General features: G+C 35.4%; 1 protein-coding gene across 1 annotated transcript; it reads right to left on the bottom strand.

The window, feature by feature from the left end:
• Positions 1-4,234: 4,234 nt before the first annotated feature.
• On the bottom strand, positions 4,235-11,095 carry snai3 (snail family zinc finger 3). The gene is made up of 3 exons (XM_007230078.4): positions 10,880-11,095; positions 7,198-7,833; positions 4,235-4,832 (listed from the first exon to the last, which is right to left on the bottom strand). The coding sequence occupies exons 1-3, from the start codon at positions 10,956-10,958 to the stop codon at positions 4,651-4,653; spliced, it is 897 nt and encodes a 298-aa protein (XP_007230140.3). The 5' UTR covers positions 10,959-11,095; the 3' UTR covers positions 4,235-4,650.
• Between the last annotated feature and the right edge of the window lie 9,267 nt (positions 11,096-20,362).

Below are 20,362 nucleotides of genomic sequence, written 5' to 3'. Positions count from 1 at the left end.
GTAGTGTGTAAGTGGTTCACATGTGGTTATTTTGGATTTTTTGTAAACCTGTCTTAAAATGTAAGGGATACTAAACCTCCGTTGGGCTAGTGAGATGGCTTTAAGCGGACGGCAGAAAATGTCTCTTATTTTTAAATCCAAAACTTGACAGGTATGCCATAAAGCAGGAATTAGTCTGACACAAATCCTCTACTTGAGTACAAATATAAATCCCATTATCAAAGTATTACTCTGTTAAAAGCAGAAGGTGCCTATTGCCATATTTCCATATTACCATATTCCCCATCTCTTGGCCATTTTAATACAGATCCAAAATAATTTTTTTAATACATTTTCCATTAAAAAAAAAATCATTAAAAGTTTAGACACACCTTTACTCATTATTTATTTTTTTACAATTTAATATTGGACACATTTCAGCTATACAGAAACGTGGAATTATTCTGTAAACAAACAGTGTTAAACAAACCAGAATATGTTTTATACTTTAGATTTTTCTAAGTAGCACATTTATCTTTAAAAACAGATCTGCACACTCTTGGTATTTTAATCTTTAAGTCTTCATGAGGGAGAGTCACCTGGAATAGTTTTCTCAGCGTCTTGAAGGAAGGAGTTCCTGGAGGTGCTGAACAATACTTACTGCTTTTCCTTCACGCTGTGAAGCTCCAGCCCATCCCAATTAAATCACCTCAAATCACCATCTCAGTTCATCGGGTTTAGATCAGGGGATTAATGTGGAGGATGAACACTTTTTTTTTTACTGTGTACTACCTAATTCCATATGTGTCCATTAGCGGTTTTCATGTCTCTAACTCTTTCAGACCTGAATTTTCTGGGGAAAACATTATTATGTTTTTTATCTGTAATGCACAGAAACTACTACAAAACTAGGAAATACTAAAAAATTCTATATAGCAATTTAATAAAATAAATTAAAATATTTAAAGTTATTTGGCGTTTATTTTCATTGCATTGAAAGCATGTGTGTGATTTTATTTATTTGTTTTTTTTATTTTATTTCATAAACCATCCATAAACAGTAAAAAAACATGATTAAAAAGGAAAAAGTAGCATTAGATGGTATTAGATGTTACTTTACCTGTAGCCCAGGGGTGTCCAAACTACAGCCCATGGGCCATTTGCGGCCCGTTTCCTTTTTTGGAGCAGTCCGCGAGGTATTTTAGAAATAGAATGAAAGTTGGCCCGTTGTTAAGCAGGTTTTTATAATGTGAGATTCAAAGTTTGAACGCTAGGTGTCAGAAACGGGCCAAAGAGTCTAAAAGCGGAGAGAGTGCGCAGTTCTAGCGCAGAAAAACGGGCCAAAGAGTCTAAAAGCGGAGAGGGTGCGCATTTCTAGCACAGAAAACGAGCCAAAGAGTCTAAAAGCGGAGAGAGTGCGCGTTTCTAGCGCATAAAACGGGCCAAAGAGTCTAAAAGCGGAGAGAGTGCACATTTCTACCGCATAAACGGGCCAAAGAGTCTAAAAGCGGAGAGAGTGCGCATTTCTAGCGCATAAAACGGGCCAAGGAGTCTAAAAGCGGAGAGAGTGCGCATTTCTAGCGCATAAAACGGGCCAAAGAGTCTAAAAGCGGAGAGAGTGCGCGTTTCTAGCGCATAAAACGGGCCAAGGACTCTAAAAGCGGAGAGAGTGCTTATGTCTAGCCCGTGACTTCAAATATTTTTCTCCTTCTGGCCCCCAACAGAAAAAATTTGGACACCCCTGCTGTAGCCTCAATGGTTCTAGTACAAAGTTGTTTTATAAACTTGTGCATTGGCTCTCTAATAGTGTTATGTGCAACAAAATAAAAAATATCAAACATACATGATGTTCATTGTAATGGATGCAGGGTCTGAGAGGGTTAACATTAATCTACAATGTAGAAAATAAATTAAATAAAGAAATAAATAAAAACATTGAATGAGAAGATGTGTCAAAACTTTTGGCTTGCACTGTATGTATGACCCAGCACAGTGGAATGTGGTGTATGTATGTTCTCTTATGGAATACTTGAGTTTAAAGTACAATAAGATGTGAAAGTACAGATACAAGACTAAAAAAAAAAAACAAGGATATAAATTACTGTTAAAGGTACCTAAGAATGTATTTAATGGCAAATATGTATCTCAGAGAAATAAAACTAGTGTATTTGTTATATTTATTAAGTAGTCTTCTTTCAGAGGTGGGCTAAAGTTCTCCTTTAAATCACATATGTGAATCACAGCTACAGTATAGAAGCAAAAGATGAGAAATGTGGGGAAAAACGTTGGGGATGACTCAGCAGCCAGGTCACACTGTTTGTGTCCCTTCGCCCAAAAATATAGAGCAAAAATCTATAATTTTTGGTGTGGAACAAATTAAACTGCTAATAAATATACAAAACTATTTATATACATTTTATTATGTTTAATATAGTAATTATATATAATTACAAACATATAAATGAATCAAGTAATTTTGGTCACAGTGCCTGTATAATTTATGCGACCAATTAGCTAAAAGGACAAACTGAGGGGGAAACAGTGAAAAGTGTTTAAAAGCAGCTATTATACAGGTAAGCTGTAATGTTTATTTATTAAGCATGGTGAATTGGTTAAAGAAACAACACATATGTGGCCAGTTGTACATTTTTATACTAAGAAATTGTTAGTTAGCTAATGCTAAATGTCTGAGGTAATAATTAGCTACTGCTAGTGCTAAGCTAATGCTCGTTAGCTAGCTTTAGCATACAACAGCAGGCAAGGGAAAAGCACAGACACAAATGCTTATTTAGAGCAGTCCTGTGAGTAATTAAACTGTTTAAAACAGTTTATTAATTGCTTATTTAAGTTCTTTTTTCGTTTTTTAAGTTATTTATTAAGTAATTTGTTAGACTTTAGTCACTAAAGCAATTTTACTATTAGAGGCTTTCTAATAGCCTCTTCTATTAGCCACAAACTGTAACGTAATTTTTTTTAAGTTGCATTTTATGTGTTTTTTCTGATAAAGTGCATTTACTGTATGTTAACGCTTGTATTATCTGACAACTTTTTGTTTATGTTTATATATTTGAGTCAGAATATGTATGTGGTTGTGGTTGTAGGAAGTTAACAACACCAGTAACCTACATGTTAAAAAGTGCCAGTGTCTGGCCATATTAGAGTAAATTTGTTATCAGGGTAGTTTTTATTTAACTAGCTTTTATTTGTACTTTTGCAGAAAAGAAATGATGTGCAATAGTTTTAGGCACATTTAAGAAAAAAATAGATCTCCTGGAAAATCTCTTTGTCTGGGTAACAAGTGTTTATTTACTTAATAAAACACTATTGTTTTCTGTATTTTGTTTAGTTACATTCATATTGATGTGATATGGACTTTTTTTGTTTACAAGAGCACTCTTATTACAGAACTAAATGGTTTTAAATTATATGTTCTGTTGCCTGAAACATCTGCACAGTACTGTATAAGGTGTATGAATAGTTTTTGTATGTGGAATAGATTTCAAATACATAGTTCAAACAACTTAAGCTATTTCCATTAATTCATATATTTTTATAATTTATATTTTATATAATTTATATTTATATATGTTTTTCATTTATCATTTAACCCCATTTTCTGTCCAATTAGGAAGGGCAATTATATTTTGTATATTTTTGTATACAATGTATATTTTTACCCAATTTTCTATTAAATTTGAAAGGCTAGTTACCCAATACCCATTTATATGAGCTCCACCAGTTAACTAGTAATGCTTAGGAGCAGTACTAGTTAACGGCGGGAGCTCATTTTACTAGTTAGCCTTTCAAATTTGATAGAAAATTGGGTAAAAATATACATTTACACTAGGAGCGTGAATTAGGACAAGCACATGCCTCCTCCACATCTTGATTGACCTCCACAGCTGGATTATAAATCAGGCTTTGTTAGTAAAAACAAAATGATTATAATTAGAAAATACACTATATGAGTTTTGAGACACCTGCTCACAGGATTATTTGTTTTAAAATTAAGGGTATAAAAAGGTATTAAATTTTTTATTCTGCTTTTGTTGGACTTACTGTTATTCCTTTTAATCCTATTATATATGTAGTATTCCTCTATAGGGACTAGGCAAGCTGAGTGTACACAGATTTGCACATCTGTGACAGTAATGGGTGCACCTTAAAGTAGCTAAATGGGCTCATTGGAAGGGGTGTCCACAAATATTTGGACAAAATGTGTACCTATGAAAGTATGTACTTCTCCACAAAAATGTACAAAACTATTTTTTATTGTTCCCTTTAAAAAAGTCACTCATACAAAATCTTAGCCTGAAGATTCAGTACAGGTTCAGATGATGTATAATCACGAATAACAACAAAAACATTGAATTTCAAGTACGATTTTTGCAGCATGCAACACGTCCAGTGCATCCTCCGTCACTCAGCACGAAAACTCACGCCTGCTACTCAGTCTGTAATGAACCTACACAGTTTAAAACACAACAGTGCCTCAGCAACAGGTTCTAACAGTGCAACTACATGATGTGTGGACTTCCTGTATCTCACACACACACACACACTCTGTGCTCCTTCCCAGTGTCTCCTCCGGTCTCCTCCGATGGGCCTGCAGTTAAGGAGTCTCTGAGAGAAGCCATGGCTTATATGCAGCGCAGATCTTAAGGCACAGAGTCAGGACATCGGGCAGCAGCCGGCCTCTTCATGCTTGGACAGCAGGGAGATCCTGGAGAATGTCTTGGAGCAGCTTCTGCACTGGTACTTTTTAATGTCCGAGTGTGTCTGCAGGTGTGCTCGCAGGTTGGAGCGGTCAGCGAATGCTCGGCTGCAGTGAGGGCAGGAAAACGGCTTCTCACCTGAGAATATTAATAATAGGTAGGTTAGAGGGTGTGCTTTCCGCTCAGATTCACACATCAATATTTTGTTTGTATCAATAAGTATTAATTTAGTCGGCTGTAAATGACTGTATAATTAAAAACACATAAAGTATTCAAAATAGTAAAAAAGGTTATAAAGCACTACACTATACAACAATATTAAGAGAACTACACAGTTTTCCAGGGCCAGCCCTAAGCACAAATACTTGTATACTTGAATTTATGGTAACACTTTATAATACAGCCCGCAGTTTAGAGTGTAAGTACTTTGTACTTAAAACTTGTGGTTTCTGTGTATTAAAGAATAGATTTTCTTTACAATCTCACCACTTTATTTGTACCTACATTTAAGTACAAGTAGGACCCCATAAGTGTTTTGTATTTACTGATTCATAGAGAACAGTTACATTATAAATGTTGGAAAAGTACAGGGTAAGTTTCAGAAAGTTACCTAGTTGTTACCCTCTTGTTTCTGGTTGTACTTTAAGCACAGTTAAAGTACCTGTAGGACCCGTTAAGTATTTTGAATGTATTGGTTTATCCAGAGAAGTTACACTGCAAGTAAAGAGAACTTACCATCTTAAACATGGGCTGTATTATAAAGCGTTACCGAATTTATATATAAAAATGTTTGCTTGCTCATCCTCTTATATATATATATATATATATATATATACACATATATATATATATGTATATATATATATATATATATATATATATATATATATATATATATATATATATATATATATATAAGATCCGTTTTGCAGAGATTGTATGTATAATTCTAAATGTACAGAATGTAACACGAGTGTAATTTATTGGGTTCTGGGCAAGAAAATCTGTGATCTCTGGAGTATGTATACTATAATACTTCCACAAAATCTAAAACCTATAAAATCTTCTGTTATATCTTCTCTTATAGAACATCACACAGGCTGAGGTTAGTGTACTGTAGGTAACTCAATATTGTTACAGTATTTATTTGCAGCTCTGTTACAAATACTACTAATTCTGCTTGTGTTCTAAACTGACAGATACCTGAATTAGCACTGTGTTCTTCGTCTTTTTCTCTTTCTTTGCTTTATATGTATAAATATCTTGTTTTTTGTGTGGTTTTGTAGTCAGCGAAGATGGCTGTGTCCCAAAAACTGTCTGCTTAAAAACACGCACCCTGTATGTCTATTTTGAGGGGGAGTGCAGAATTTAGGGAAAGATTTGGGACAGGTATGTTAACGTTAATATATGAAATGTGAGAAGTGTCACTAAACATGACAGACTTTTTTTTCTTTTTGGTACAAACATCTTATTCGAGGCTTGTTAAAAATATTTTTGGGGCCCTGGAAGCCCAGGCTTGTTTGGTGACCCCTGGGCAAATGCTTTGTGCATTATCTTGATGGAAAGAGCGCTGGCACTGCATTACACCTACAGGAGCTTTAATAACATCCCTTTCTAAACCTATAGTCATTAGTGTGGAGTCAGGCCCCCTTTGCAGAAGATCTGGAGCTCTAGACACTATTTTATACTATTCTCCACAGTCTACAGACACCCCCTTCTGTAACTTTACATGGACAGCACTGCATTCCTGAATCAAACAGAATTACTTTTCTATTACATACATTAAACAAATAAGAGAGATTTAGATAAGTGCATTTATTAGGAGGGATAAGGGGTGTCCAACAAACATTTAATAGATGTAACATTTGATTTAGAGCGTGTTAGTGTGTCTTTGCTATCGAAACAACAGTAAAAGTATGCCTTTAAAGTACGTACTAATTCTCTTATTAAATTAATCATTAATGTGGTTTGGACATAAGATGTAATAAACCAATCAGCGCCAAGCTAGGTATGCTCTGACTTTGGCAGATCCGTATTTTAATGGTGCATCAATGTTTCTACACTTTTTTATTATAGGAAACTGACCTGCGTGTTTATGCTGTAAAGGTGCTTGAGCAGCTCATTTACGGGAACAGTAACGTTATTTTATTGCGTGTTCTGTTTATTGTTTGTGTAAACGTTGGGTTTGTGCACTGCTGCGTGTCCTTGTCTGTCTGTAACAAACAGGGGAGTTCGCGTGTTAAGCATGCGTGTGCATCTGCGTTGCCAAGATAGCAATGAATGTCTGACTGCTGACTGTCTAGGTTGTATTCGGTGAGTGGCGCACCTGTGTTTTCACGCCCATCAGTGTAGATATATTCACAATGCACTGTTGCTATTTAAACATTGCAGGCACAAGACTGATGGTGGGGTCTAAGATATAAATGAGCATCACAATGTGCCTTGTGCAGGGTGTAAGATAGGGTCCATATAGTCATATGTTTTTGTTGATGTCTGCACGTACCTGTATGTGTGCGTATGTGTCCCTGTAGAAGCCAGGGCCTGGAGAAGGCCTTCCCACACAGCTTACACACGCAGGGCAGTGTGTGTGTGCGTATGTGCATCTTCAGAGCCCCCAGGCTCACATACTCCTTGTCGCAGTACTTGCAGCTGAAGTATTTCTGACACTGCCACTCGCACTGAAGCTGCCGGTGCTTGGCCAGGCCAGAGAAGGTGAAATAGGCTTTGTGGCAGTCAAAACACTCAAAGCGCTCCTGGCTGCTGCCTGTGGAGGTTAGTCCTAACAGGGACACGGTGACACTGGGGACCCCGCCGTCCTCCACGTGTCTCGCGCTGTGGTTGTGCTCCAGCGGCTGTGGCAGCGCTGCGGCCTCCAGCAGGGTCAGGCCGGGCTGCGGGTTTCTGAAGGGGTTGTGACTCGCTGGAAGGGGGTAAGTGTGGCCCGGAGCGGGGCCGTCTCCGGGCAGGTCGGGGTCCTGAGGAGGCTGTGGATGAATCACAGGATGAAGTGAGTTCAGCTGCACTGTGGAGCTCATGCTTGAGTTCACAGGAATTGAGCCAGGCTGCAGCCTTTCATTCAGGTGGAGGAGGTTGGGTTTGGAGCAGGACGACGGTCTGTGGATCGTCTGTGTTTGTGGATCTGTGAGGAACATGAGCAGAAAAGAACCTGAATCACTTGGAATGTGTTTATGTTTATCAAATATCCAATATAATATTTATATAATAAGTTAGAGATTAACTCATTTACAGCATTTATTTGCAGAAAATGAGAAATGGCTGAAATAACAAAATAGATGCAGAGCTTTCTATTTCTACCTCAAATAATGCAAAGAAAACAAGTTTTAAGAGTTCAGAAATCAATATTTGGTGTAATAACCCTGTTTTTTAATCACAGTTTTCATGTATCTTGGCATCATGTTCTCCTCCACCAGTCTTACACACTGCTTTTGGATAACTTTATGTCTTTACTCCTGGTGCAAAAATTCAAGCAGTTCAGATTGGTTTGATGGCTTGTGATCATTCTTCTTACTCTTGATTATATTCCAGAGGTTTTCGATTTGGTAAAATCAAAGAAACTCATAATTTTTAAGTAGTCTCTTATTTTTTATTTTTACTATTATTTATATATATATATATATATATATATATATATATTAAATTTGGAAAATTCAGGCTAAATCTACCAAAATAAGACATTTATTTCATATTACAGAGTAGAAAAACAGTAAAATTAATACGATGTCGATATTTTAGTGCATTAGTTCAGCATCCTCTTAACCACAGTTCAATAAATACTCCAAATGCCTAAATATATATATATATATATATATATATATATTTAACCCTTTAAAGCCTAAAACATGACAACTTAAATACGTACATTCTAATTTAAATTGCTTCGTAATTAAACACTTTTAGTTCAGTAGTGTTGTTGGATCCTTCAGTTTCTTAAACATTTAATTTTGCTGTTCAAATAAAAAAAGCAATTACAAAAATATACAAAAATACAATTTATAAATATTATTGAATATTTAACATTTTAATATCTTAGCAGACAAACCAACAAAGAACATTATTTAAAATAAGAACACTTATTCAGGCGAACACTGAAACGTTTTTTTCCCCCTGATTTTTTGCCAAATAATCTAAAAAAATATATTTTTGTTGCCAAATATTTAGTAAATCCCTTTAAATCTGACTTTAATTTAATAATTCAAAGTAAGCTATCCCTCTGCAGCACCAGCAGCACGAGGCGTGAGGCATATTAAAGGAATCTCTCAAACCTGTGGAATCAATGGATCGGGATCTGAAGAGCAGGTTTTGTTGTGAGACTTAAAGGAGTTTCAGTATTTCCATTGACAGTGATGGAGAAAGCTTGTGGATAGAACCCAAAAGACCACCCTCACCCCCACCCTGCACACACACACACACACACACACTCGTATTCTTCCTAATTCCAGATCAGTTCATTCAGATTCTTGTATCTGAATAGCGAGCATGTTCTTTTCTCAGAGGAGGTTAAGGGGCTCGTTTGCTTAGGAGAAAGTATGTGAACAAAACGACAGATTTCAGGCGGATTGTGGGGTGAAAGGAGCCTCGGAAGGGGCACTACTGCCCCCTTCACACGCTTAATAGGACCCTTGAGAGGGCCTGAGCATTCACAAAAAGCTGGTGCTTTGGGAGAGTTTGTGCACCTGCTTAGCTCCAGCAGCCTTCATGATTTGTTCAGCCTTGTCTCATTACTGAGCCATCTCTCCATATCTCCAGAGCATCAGGCCATCAGGAGGCCATTATAGACTAGTGCTAGATTAGTAACATTCCTCTGAATGAATAATAATAAAAATGAATTTAATATTGAAGAGTTTAAGACAATAAGCCAGATATAAACAAGATAAAGCCCAACTTTAAGAATATAAACTTTAGTCTTTGCCAGTGGTTCTCAAACTTCAAACCATGTACCTGGGGTGGGAGGTATGGTGCTAAAATAATATTCCTTTTGCGATAACAATATTTTGGTGACATGAAAAAACACAGATTTTTACAATTCATTTCTTAATAAACTTACTTTTTTATTTAGTGTAAAAATAACTTATATATAAAACATTATATATGATATGATGTATCAGACATTTAGAAGAAACAAATAATCTCTAAACTTTTATTTTGTAAACTTACCAAGTCTCTGTTTTTGTCTAAAATAATAGTAAAATAGCAAAGAAAAATAATATAATGCAAAATAGAATAGTAATAGAATTAGTGCATGCATAAACACTACAAACATCATAGAAACAATTTACATTTAGCATATTTTAATAACTAGTATCAGTTAATAATTAGCTAAGAAATTACTTTTAACCATTTAAACAATGTTTTATTACTGCCATAAATGCTGTTTATTGTGTCCCTTATTATAAAGTGTTTTTTTTTACAAGTAACTTTAACGTTTGTCAATAAATAGCAAAACAAATAAAAAATAGACAGCTTTCAAGACAGAATATCAGCATTGTTATTATTATTTTTTAATTATCTGTTTTATCTGTTTTCGTATAGACAAATTATTGCAAATTATGTAATTATTGCTGTTTATTGCTGGTTATTGTGTGAGCCTTTCCCCCTTTTGCTGTCTGCAATAAATAGTTTAATACATTGTTTGTGGACAGTGCAGTATGCCTAAATTTAATAAAACACATCTACGTCTACATGACACCCCTTTGAACTGTAGATTAATTATTTAGTTATTTAATAATCCTAATGCAGAAACTGTAAGGTATTGTGGCGTTCCACAGGGCCTTATTGTAGGGTCTATGAAAGTTGAAATAAAAATGTTATAATGATAGTACTTTAGATATAAGAGTGTAAGAATTAAAATGTGGATTAAAATACATACAGGGTCTTACAGACTAAACACTAAACACAAAATAAAAAGTTATAATGAGTAAATTATAGATTTTAATCATTAATGTTTATTAATTTATTAAGTGCTTCCATCTAATTTCTGGATAAAAGCTAAGTTCATCTGAAGTGCTACCCTGTGATGCTTAGCATACCTCCAGTGCTACATGTTTCACAGTTTGAGAATCTAAATTTCATGAACCTCTATCTACAACCCAAACTATAAACACATGGCAGACGATTGTTTGGGTTCTCTAGTAACTTTGCACCAGTCTGTAAATACAGGAACTCACCTCGTTTCTCAGAGTCCAGCATGCTGTAGTTGGGTTTCTTGTGACTGAGGTGTTTTTTCACCAGGAAAGATCGTGGCATCTTAGAAAGGCGTGAGCTTCTAAAGAGTTCTCAGAGAGGTTCCCTCAGTCTCGCTCTGCCTCGCAGCTTCCAGACTGGGCTGTTCATGTGCAGATCTGGCCCCGGTGTAATAAATAGCAGATGCTTGAAAGCTGCTGGAGAGGGAGTCAGGTGCAGGGGGGGAGGAGGAAGATAAGCATTAAAATCCCATTCAACCAATCAGAGTCAAATGACCAATGGAAGGGGGCGTGGCCCTGTTCCTGGCTGCATACCCCAACAAAACAGGTGTATGCATGCGGTCAAAATACCGGCAGTGTGCAACATGCACACTAAGAAATGTAAGTACAGATTTGTACTTAAAAGAGTACAAAGCTTGTCGCTGGGGCTGTACCTTATACTGAGGTACAAAAAAGTTCCTTTCAGTGAAAGTCCTTTTTTGTACCCATGTTTTTTTGCCAGTAAAGATTATAAAGATTATAAACATTATCATCAACTAAATATGGCTCAAAAATGTGATGATCCAAAATTGTCTGGTTTTCAAATAAAAAATGTGCCAATAAAATATATATTGTTTATTAGTACAGTGATGCAGAATACTGAATGTACCCTTTGGCTGGTTAAATGGTACAAATTTGTACTTATTGCTGTTAGAAAAGACTTTGTACTTCAGAGGGAACAAATCTGACCCTGTAAAGACCAATATTGTACCTTTGAGGGTACAATTATGAAGAGTGTACCTTTGAGTACAAAAAAGTACTCATATCGTACCTCTGTTTCTTAGAGTGTGTGTGGTATTTTTTACAGTAAGGATGATGGGTTTTCTTATTCATTTTGCATAAAAGAAGAAAATTAACTAAATGTAATCCTTAAATGACTCATTAAATCATTTGGCTCAAACTGAGATGTCTCAGTTAGAGGTGTAGTCACTAAATAAATTGCAAAAAAAATCTAAATAAACTTATATACTGTAAAAAGTGGCAGTATTTTGCCATTTTATTGACTATGCATATTTTCATAACTGTAATTTATATTAAACTTAATTGTTAAATAGTAGTTATAGGTTGAGGGAGTTTTTCCTTGCCTCTGTGTCCCTTGTTTTGTCTGATTCTTTGTTCTGTTAAGCTTCTTTGTGACAACATCAGTTGTAAAAAGCACTATATAAATACAAAAATACAAAAATTTGATTTGATTTTCTTAGTTAGCATATCTTCAACTACCACACCCCCACTCTGACCCATACTGTATGATGTATAAGAACAACCCTCAGTGTACTTTTAAGACCTTACTGTGTTTTAATGGTTAGAAATAATTTTAAAAATGACACAAAATATATAACTACTAAAAATACTAAGCAGTATATATTTGAAATCACCATTTATGATAGTATAAAGCCATTACTGCAGCTACTTTAATAGGAATGATTGTTTATTATACAGTTTATTATACACTACCAGTCAAAAGTTCACATTCAGTGTTTGTATTTTTGTCCTACATTGTACATTAATACTGAAGTATTAATATATGTATAGGAACAATTAATATAATATAATATATGTGAAGGAACACATAAGGAATCATGTATTAAACTTAAAAAGTGTTAAATAAACCAAAATACTCAATATACTGAAGTATTTACGTGCTCTTATTTGGGGATCTGTTAACTTGTGGTTTCTGGGGCTGGTAACTCTGATGAACTCATCCTGTACAACAGAGGAAGCTCTTGCTCTTTTTCCCCTGGGTTGGTCCTAATGAGAGCCAGTTTCATCATGACATTTTTAATGGTCTTTGAGACTGCACTTTAGGATAGTTTTAAAGCTCTTGATATTTTGATTTACTGACCTTCATTTCTTAAAGTATTATTCTTTCTTTACTTAGTCAAAGTCAAAGTCAAAGTGGTTTTTATTGTCATTTCAGCTATATACAGAGTACACAGTGAAACGAAACAACGTTCCTCGAGGGACCATGGTGCACATAAACACAGTGTAGACAGAACAATAGTGCAACAGTACAAAAGTGCAGACAGACAATACAACACAATACAGACAAAGAATAATAAATAACAAGATAGTTGAGTAGTTCTCGCCATAATCTGGATTAGAACATCAAATCAAATATTCACTATTTACTGTATACCTGTAACTCTACCTCTTCACAACTTTACTTTAATTGATGCTCTCAAACACTTAATTAAGAGACAAGAAATTCAAGTAATTAACTCTTGATGAGTTCAGCACAGCTGTTAACTGAAAGCCTGAATTCCAGGTGACTCTACCTCATAAAGCTGACTAAGAAAATCCTGTCATTTGGCTACACCACTCCTGGTGCAAAAATTCAAGCAGTTGAGTTTGGTTTGATGGCTTGTGATCATCCATCTTCCTCTTGATTATATTCCAGAGGTTTTTAATTTGGTAAAAAAAAGAAACTCATCATTTGTAATTATATTATTGTACACCCCTACCTGTCACAATAGAAAAGGTTTCAACAACAGTTATAACATTTTAAAACACATTACTGATATTTAAGTATACATTATTACCAGCATCACAGAAATACAGATTTTATTCTTGTAAATACAGGGAGCATCACATAAATTGGCAAAGTGGGTTTTTCAGATGCTTGTAGGTACAGTGCCCTCCATAATTATTGGCACCCCTGGTTAAGATGTGTTCTTTAGCTTCTCATAAATTGAGTTTTGTTCAAAATAATATAGGACCACGATGGGAAAAAAGAGTAAAATACAACCTTTAACTCAAGTAAATTTTAAGGGGGAAATAAAATCCCTGACTAAGAAATAATTATTCTTCATAAAATCACCTGTTCCACAATTATTGGCACCCCTAACAATTCTTAGGAAATAAATTTAATAAAAGTATTTCTGTCACTTCTACAGTAGTTTACGAAGTTGATCAGAGTATGTAGGAACATTTAATTAGTAATTCACAACTTCCTGTTTCCCTGGGGTATAAATATGACGTGACACAGAGGCCATTTATCTTCAACATGGGAAAGACAAAGGAACATACCATTCAAGTGAGGCAGATGTGTGTTGACCTTCACAAGTCAGGCAATGGCTACAAGAAAATCGCTACTCGCCTACACCTGTCCATATCTACTGTCAGAGGAATTATTAAGAAGTTTAAAACAACTGGAACAGTGGTAAACAAGCCTGGACGAGGACGCAAGTTTATTTTGCCACCACGCACAGTGAGGAGGATGATAAGAGAAATAAAAAGTTCTCCAAAGCTCACTGTTACAGAATTGCAACAAATGGTAGCTTCTTGGGGTCACAAAGTCTCCAAAACAACCATCAGGCGCTATCTACATGCCAACAAGCTGTTTGGGAGGCATGCACGGAAGAAACCATTTCTCACTCACAATCATAAACGCAAACGTTTGGAGTTTGCTAAGCGGTACTGGGACTTCAACTGGGACCGTGTGCTTTGGTCAGATGAAACAAAGATAGAGCTTTTTGGCAACAAATGCTCTAAGTGGGTCTGGCGTAACACAAGAGCTGAGTATGCAGAAAAGCACCTCATGCCCACTGTGAAATACGGCGGGGGATCAGTGATGCTGTGGGCCTGTTTCTCTTCTAAAGGCCCTGGGAACCTTGTTAGGGTGCATGGCATCATGAATGCTCTAAAATACCAGGACATTTTAAAACAAAATCTGGTGGCTTCTGCCCGAAAGCTGAAGATGGGTCGTCACTGGGTCTTTCAGCAAGATAATGACCCTAAACATGTGGCCAAATCTACACAGAAATGGTTCACCGCACACAGAATCAAGCTCCTCCCATGGCCATCTCAGTCCCCAGACCTCAACCCCATTGAAAAGCTGTGGGGTGAGCTGAAGAGGAGAGTGCAGAGGAGAGGACCCAGGTCGTTGGATGATTTAGAGAGAATGTGCAAAGAGGAATGGTCAAAGATCCCTCTTTCTGTATTCTCCCATCTTGTGAAACATTACAGGAGAAGATTAGGTGCTGTTTTGTTGGCAAAAGGGGGTTGTACAAAGTATTAACATCAGGGGTGCTAATAATTGTGGCACACATGATTTGATGTTAAATAATTATTTCTTAATGTGGGATTTTTTTCCTACTGAATAAATTCACTTGAGTTAAAGGTTGTATTTTACTCTTTTTTTCCATCGTGGTCCTATATTATTTTGAACAAAACTCAATTTATGAGAAGCTAAAGAACACATCTTAACCAGGGGTGCCAATAATTATGGAGGGCACTGTATATATAGTGTTGTGCATAAGGCAGGCAGAAATAAACTTAGCTTAGCACCCAGGGCTGGACTGGTAATCTGTGAGCCGACAGTCCTCAGGGGCCGATGCTGAATTTTTTTCTTCCTTTTTTTCTAAGAGACAGGCCCACAATTTAGAGGGGGCAGCCCATTGGCCCATCTTCAATATAGACAGTGGACTGAACCAATCAGGATATAGGAAGAAAGCGGCCACTCTGCGTGGTTTAGCTCTGAGCACATGGACGACTGGAAACGCACTTGTACTGTCTCTCTCTCTCTCTCTACCTCGCTTAATCGCGCGTGCGCTCTCTCTCTCTCTTTCTTTCTCTCTCTGACTGTCTCTCTCTCTTTCTCGCTCTTTCTCTCTGACTGTCTCTTTCTTTCTCGCTCGCTCTCTCTTTCTCTGATGTAAGTGATTGAGACCACTAACATAATTTAATTTTATCAATCTGAAGCTGATATTTCTTAAAAAGAACTCAAACACTAAAATGCATTCAGTACTTAAAAAATATTTGTAGTTAAATTAATGCTGTTGTTTTTGTTTCAATAAAGCCCCACAATCAGGCTCACTGTTTGTTTGTTCCACCTAGATCAAAAGATCCTCTCATGATGAGAGTAGGAGTGAACCCTGGTTTTAAGCATTTAATAAAAGAGCCCCATTAAACATTCCATCCTCCCAAAAAAAGATGATTATAATAAAGTTCAATTTTTATTATGAAGTTGATAATGGTAAGGCTATACAGAATGTCCTGTTTGTAGCCTGATACAAATACATGTTATAGCTGTTTAAAGGAGGAAGAATTAGAATTGAACTGTTGTATCAAAAAATTAAAAGGATTTTAATAAAAAGGATAAAGAATCAATTGAACTAAACAGAGCAGACAAAAATGGTGGAGTTAACAATAGACACTAAACTTCTTATATTTAATATGCTGATGATACATTATGCTTCTCTGTAACCCTACGCACATAAATTACAAGTCGGTTGTGCTCCGCTAATTATGAGGGGCCGGTCTAAACCCAAAATGCCAGGGCCGATTTTTTGTCCCAGTCCAGCCCTGAGTCCACCTCACCCCGAGATCGAGATCGATCAAGTCTAAATAACGTTGAGGGAGAGATAAGAATGAGATTACCTGGTCTTAAAAGCGGTCTCAAGACCAGACTTAAGCACTAAGTAAAGAGATCTGTTGTAGACTTTTTTGGCATTTTTTTCTGTGGCTTTTTTTTATCATTTTTATTGATATTGGAATTAAATGGTATACTGATATAATGACATAAATATAGGACACATTTACAAATGAATGCAGGTGAATGTATGGTAATTACTATTCACTAAGCTTCAGTAATGGGATATAATTAGTTGGAAGTTTTAAAAATCAAGATGTATTAGTAAAAGACATTTACTCTGATTAACAGAGCTGTAAATGATTTAAAGTGACCAAATGAAGTATAATAACTATATAAAAACATCACCTCAAAACTGGTAATATTAAATTCTCTATTATCTCACAGAGAGAATATATTTTAGAGAATTGGACAAGAATTACCTTAAATAGATGATAATGGTATATTAATTTTGTTTTGGGTCATTTAAATATTGATTTCATCATCAAAGAGTACCTTTTTTGTGTAGGTAGAGTGTTTACTTCGTTTTGTTTATTGTTTAAGCAGTTCAGAATCGTAACAGTAATACAGCTATAACTGAATGGCTAAAATGTATGATGTAGGGATGTAAATATATGTAATTCTTTTGAATATTGCAGTATTTTGCAGTATTGATTATTTTAAAACACCATAGTAAGAATCGAGTATTGATTTTCATTATTAGTTAACATGTAAAGATTGGTGGCAGAAAGTGGTTCAGTTTGGGTTGTAATTAAACTGAATAACAATGGAGCTGTAAATTATCTTAAAGATAAATAGATATTTTTGTTTATTATTTAAAATTTTGTCCCTAAATATTAAGTGTAACAAAAATTTTCACTGGAAATTATGCTATATTTCTTGTAGTCTAATCAAGTTTAATGTAATTTTTTTTGTGCCCCCCACAACCCCACCTTCTTTGATAGACTATTAATACTCAACATTGATATTGTATTGGTAACGCTTTATAATAAAAGTCAGATTTAACCATACTTAAAAAAAAATGTCTCAGCTAATTATTAATTTGAACTAATTAAGACATTTTTTTATTTTAATGCTTAAAAATTTTATAATGATTCGAGACATTAGTTAAAACTGATTAATCTCCTAACTAGCTAAGATATTCTATTGTAAGTAATGTTAATTACTGTATTGTAATTATTGTAGTCACGGACATATTGATTAACATGCTTTTCTGTGATTTCATCCATAAATTTTCATTATTACATAGACACTTACCATTAACAGAACAGAATATGAGTTTTGAAAGTCTGTACTTTAATATTGTTTCCAGTATTGCAGTAGATTAAAATAAATCAGACTGTAACATGTATATCATGATATGTATCATATTACCAGGATTGTAATTTATACAATAAATTGACTTTGATATTATTGACTTTTGACTTTTTTAAACATTACCAAATTTTAATGCTTGAGAATTGAGACTTTAGTGAATGAGTAATTATTAATAATGTCTTAACGAGTGTTAATTAATAATTGAATGAGTCTTGTTTTGTAAGTCTGATAAGGCTCTTCAGCGTGCCTGTTCTTGTATAAGAGTCCTGGTGACATTCCTGTAAATCCTGTTGCAGATCCACAGTTACAGTCCTGCTCTTGGGTTGTGAATGTAAATTTGTTATTTAAAGGGATTTTTAACAGCTGTCTGGCTCCCCCTAGTGGGAGAACAGTCCCTCACACTGTAAGGTACAGGAAGTGTGGGTAGTCTGTGAATGTCTGGAACAGCTGGTCTACAATTCTTCCATTTTGGGTTCTGATTCAGTGGATGAATGTAGTCCATTGGTTTCAGTTCCAGTCCTGAGGGTCCCTGGTGATCCGGGGGTCCCTCTGGCCTCCACAATTTCAGTTTCAGTTATTCCCTGCACCCACAGGACTGAAGGATCACTATTCTAATCCACCACACCTACATTCTCTTCTTCTAAAGGACATGGATTGCCAGATTGTGAGGAACTGTATTGAAACTAGCAAGAAATTTCCCACTGAATGCCTTAGGACATTTCGTAAATGAATAATGCATATTTAGGCCTGTCACAATTTTTATTAATACAAGATATTACAAGACAATACAAGATATTTATGTATATATTTTAGATATTTACACAGTCATTTGTACTGACCTAAATATCGGCCATTATATTTTCCTTAGTGAGAAGAGCACGTTAAAGTAAATAGCCAGAATGTTGACTTTTTAAAAACAGCAGTTTTTTAACAGCAGCATTTTATTAACATTTATACATTTATACATAACAATTAACAATTAAATTAAGTTCATTTCTTATAATAATTATGCAATTTTTTATTATGCTGTCTATAATGATTATTATTTAAGTGGCATAAACGCTCTTAATACCACAATATTATCCAAACATATTGTCCTTATAAATTTGACTATTATAATAGGCCTATGCACGTTTATGGAAACCAAATAATAATATGATATACAGCTATGGAAAAAAATAAGAAAACACTTAATGATAATGTTTTTCCTTGATTTTACCATATTGAATGGCATAAAGTTATCTAAAAGCAGTGTGTAAGACTGGTGGAGGAGAGCATGATGCCAAGATGCATGAAAACTGTGATTAAAAAAACAGGGTTTTTCCACCAAATATTGATTTCTGAACTCTTAAAACTTTATGAATATGAATGGGTGTGAATTGGTTTCTTTGCATTATTTGAGGTCAGAAAGCTCTGCTTCTTTTTGTGATTTCAATTATTTCTCATTTTCTGTGAATAAATGTTCTAAATTGCATTATTTTTGTTTGGAATTTTATAGAACAAAACAACATAAACCTATAAATAGCAAAATAAGAGAAACTAATTCAGAAACTGAAGTGCTCTCTTAATTTTTTCCAATGCCAATGATTGTGTCAATTTGTCCCTATTTTCAGGCAGCCACTAGATTGTTGCTAGGTGGTTGCTATGATGTTGATAAATGGTTGATGATGGCTGCTATGCTATCCCAGCAGGTTGCTAATGTTGCTAGGTGGTTGCTGTGGTATCCCAAATGGCTGGTAAGGTGCTGATAAGTGATTGCTAAAGTATCCCTTTAAGTTGCTGAGGTGTTTCAAAGTGGTAGCTAAATGGTTGCAAGGTGGTTTCTGCAGTATCCCAGGTGGTTGATATTGTGTTGCTGGCTGGTAAGTTAGTGGCTTTCATCTTCTGCTTTTCTTCATCTTTCATCTTCATCTTTTGCTGAAGCCTATGTATTTTTGTTTATGAAGTCTTTTGCAAAACGTAGATACCTTGACCTCTGCTCTCTGGTGGGTGTTGCTGATGTCACTAACAGCTGTTTTAGAGATTTCCTTATAGAAATCACAATGTTTCTGTCATTAACTGCTTTGGTTTCCCTTAGTCTATCTGTTCAACATCTGTTACTTAGTACACCAGTGACGACTTTCTTCTTCAGGATATTCCATAAGGTTGTTCTGGCTATGAACAATATTTGAGCAATGGCTCTGATTGATTTTCCATCTTCTTTTCAGCTTGTTGTTTGTTTTTCACCCATAGACAGCTCTCTGGTTCTTATGTTGGTTACTCATCTAACTATAAATGCACAGACTGCACAGATAAAACACAAATCTGAAGCATAAACATTATGCACTATTTATTGTTTGAATAATCAATGCATTCAATTCAATTCAATTCAATTCAATTTTATTTCTGTAGCACTTTTTACAACAAAGGTTGTCACAAAGCCGCTTTACAGGAAAAACAGGTCCACGCCTCTTATGAGCAGCACCACAGAGATGCCAGTTTTATGGTGACACAGTGGCAAGAAAAAAAACTCCCTTTAAGAGGAAGAAACCTTGGAAGGAACCAAGACTCAGTCAGAGGAACCCATCCTACTCGGGTCGACCCGCTCAGTACAAACAAATAACAAACAACAAACAAATAACAGAACAAAACAGTACAGAGAATTAATGTGAACTATGGGTAATATAACAGGTACTAATTTATGAATATAAAAGAGCTGGAGTACAACACAGCGGGCAGTGGAGAGCCAGGCTGGGAACATC

The sequence above is a fragment of the Astyanax mexicanus genome, chromosome 23, assembly GCF_023375975.1.
Source record: "Astyanax mexicanus isolate ESR-SI-001 chromosome 23, AstMex3_surface, whole genome shotgun sequence".
Classification (NCBI taxonomy): Eukaryota; Metazoa; Chordata; class Actinopteri; order Characiformes; family Acestrorhamphidae; genus Astyanax; species Astyanax mexicanus.
This window is presented reverse-complemented; position numbering and strand designations above follow the sequence as displayed.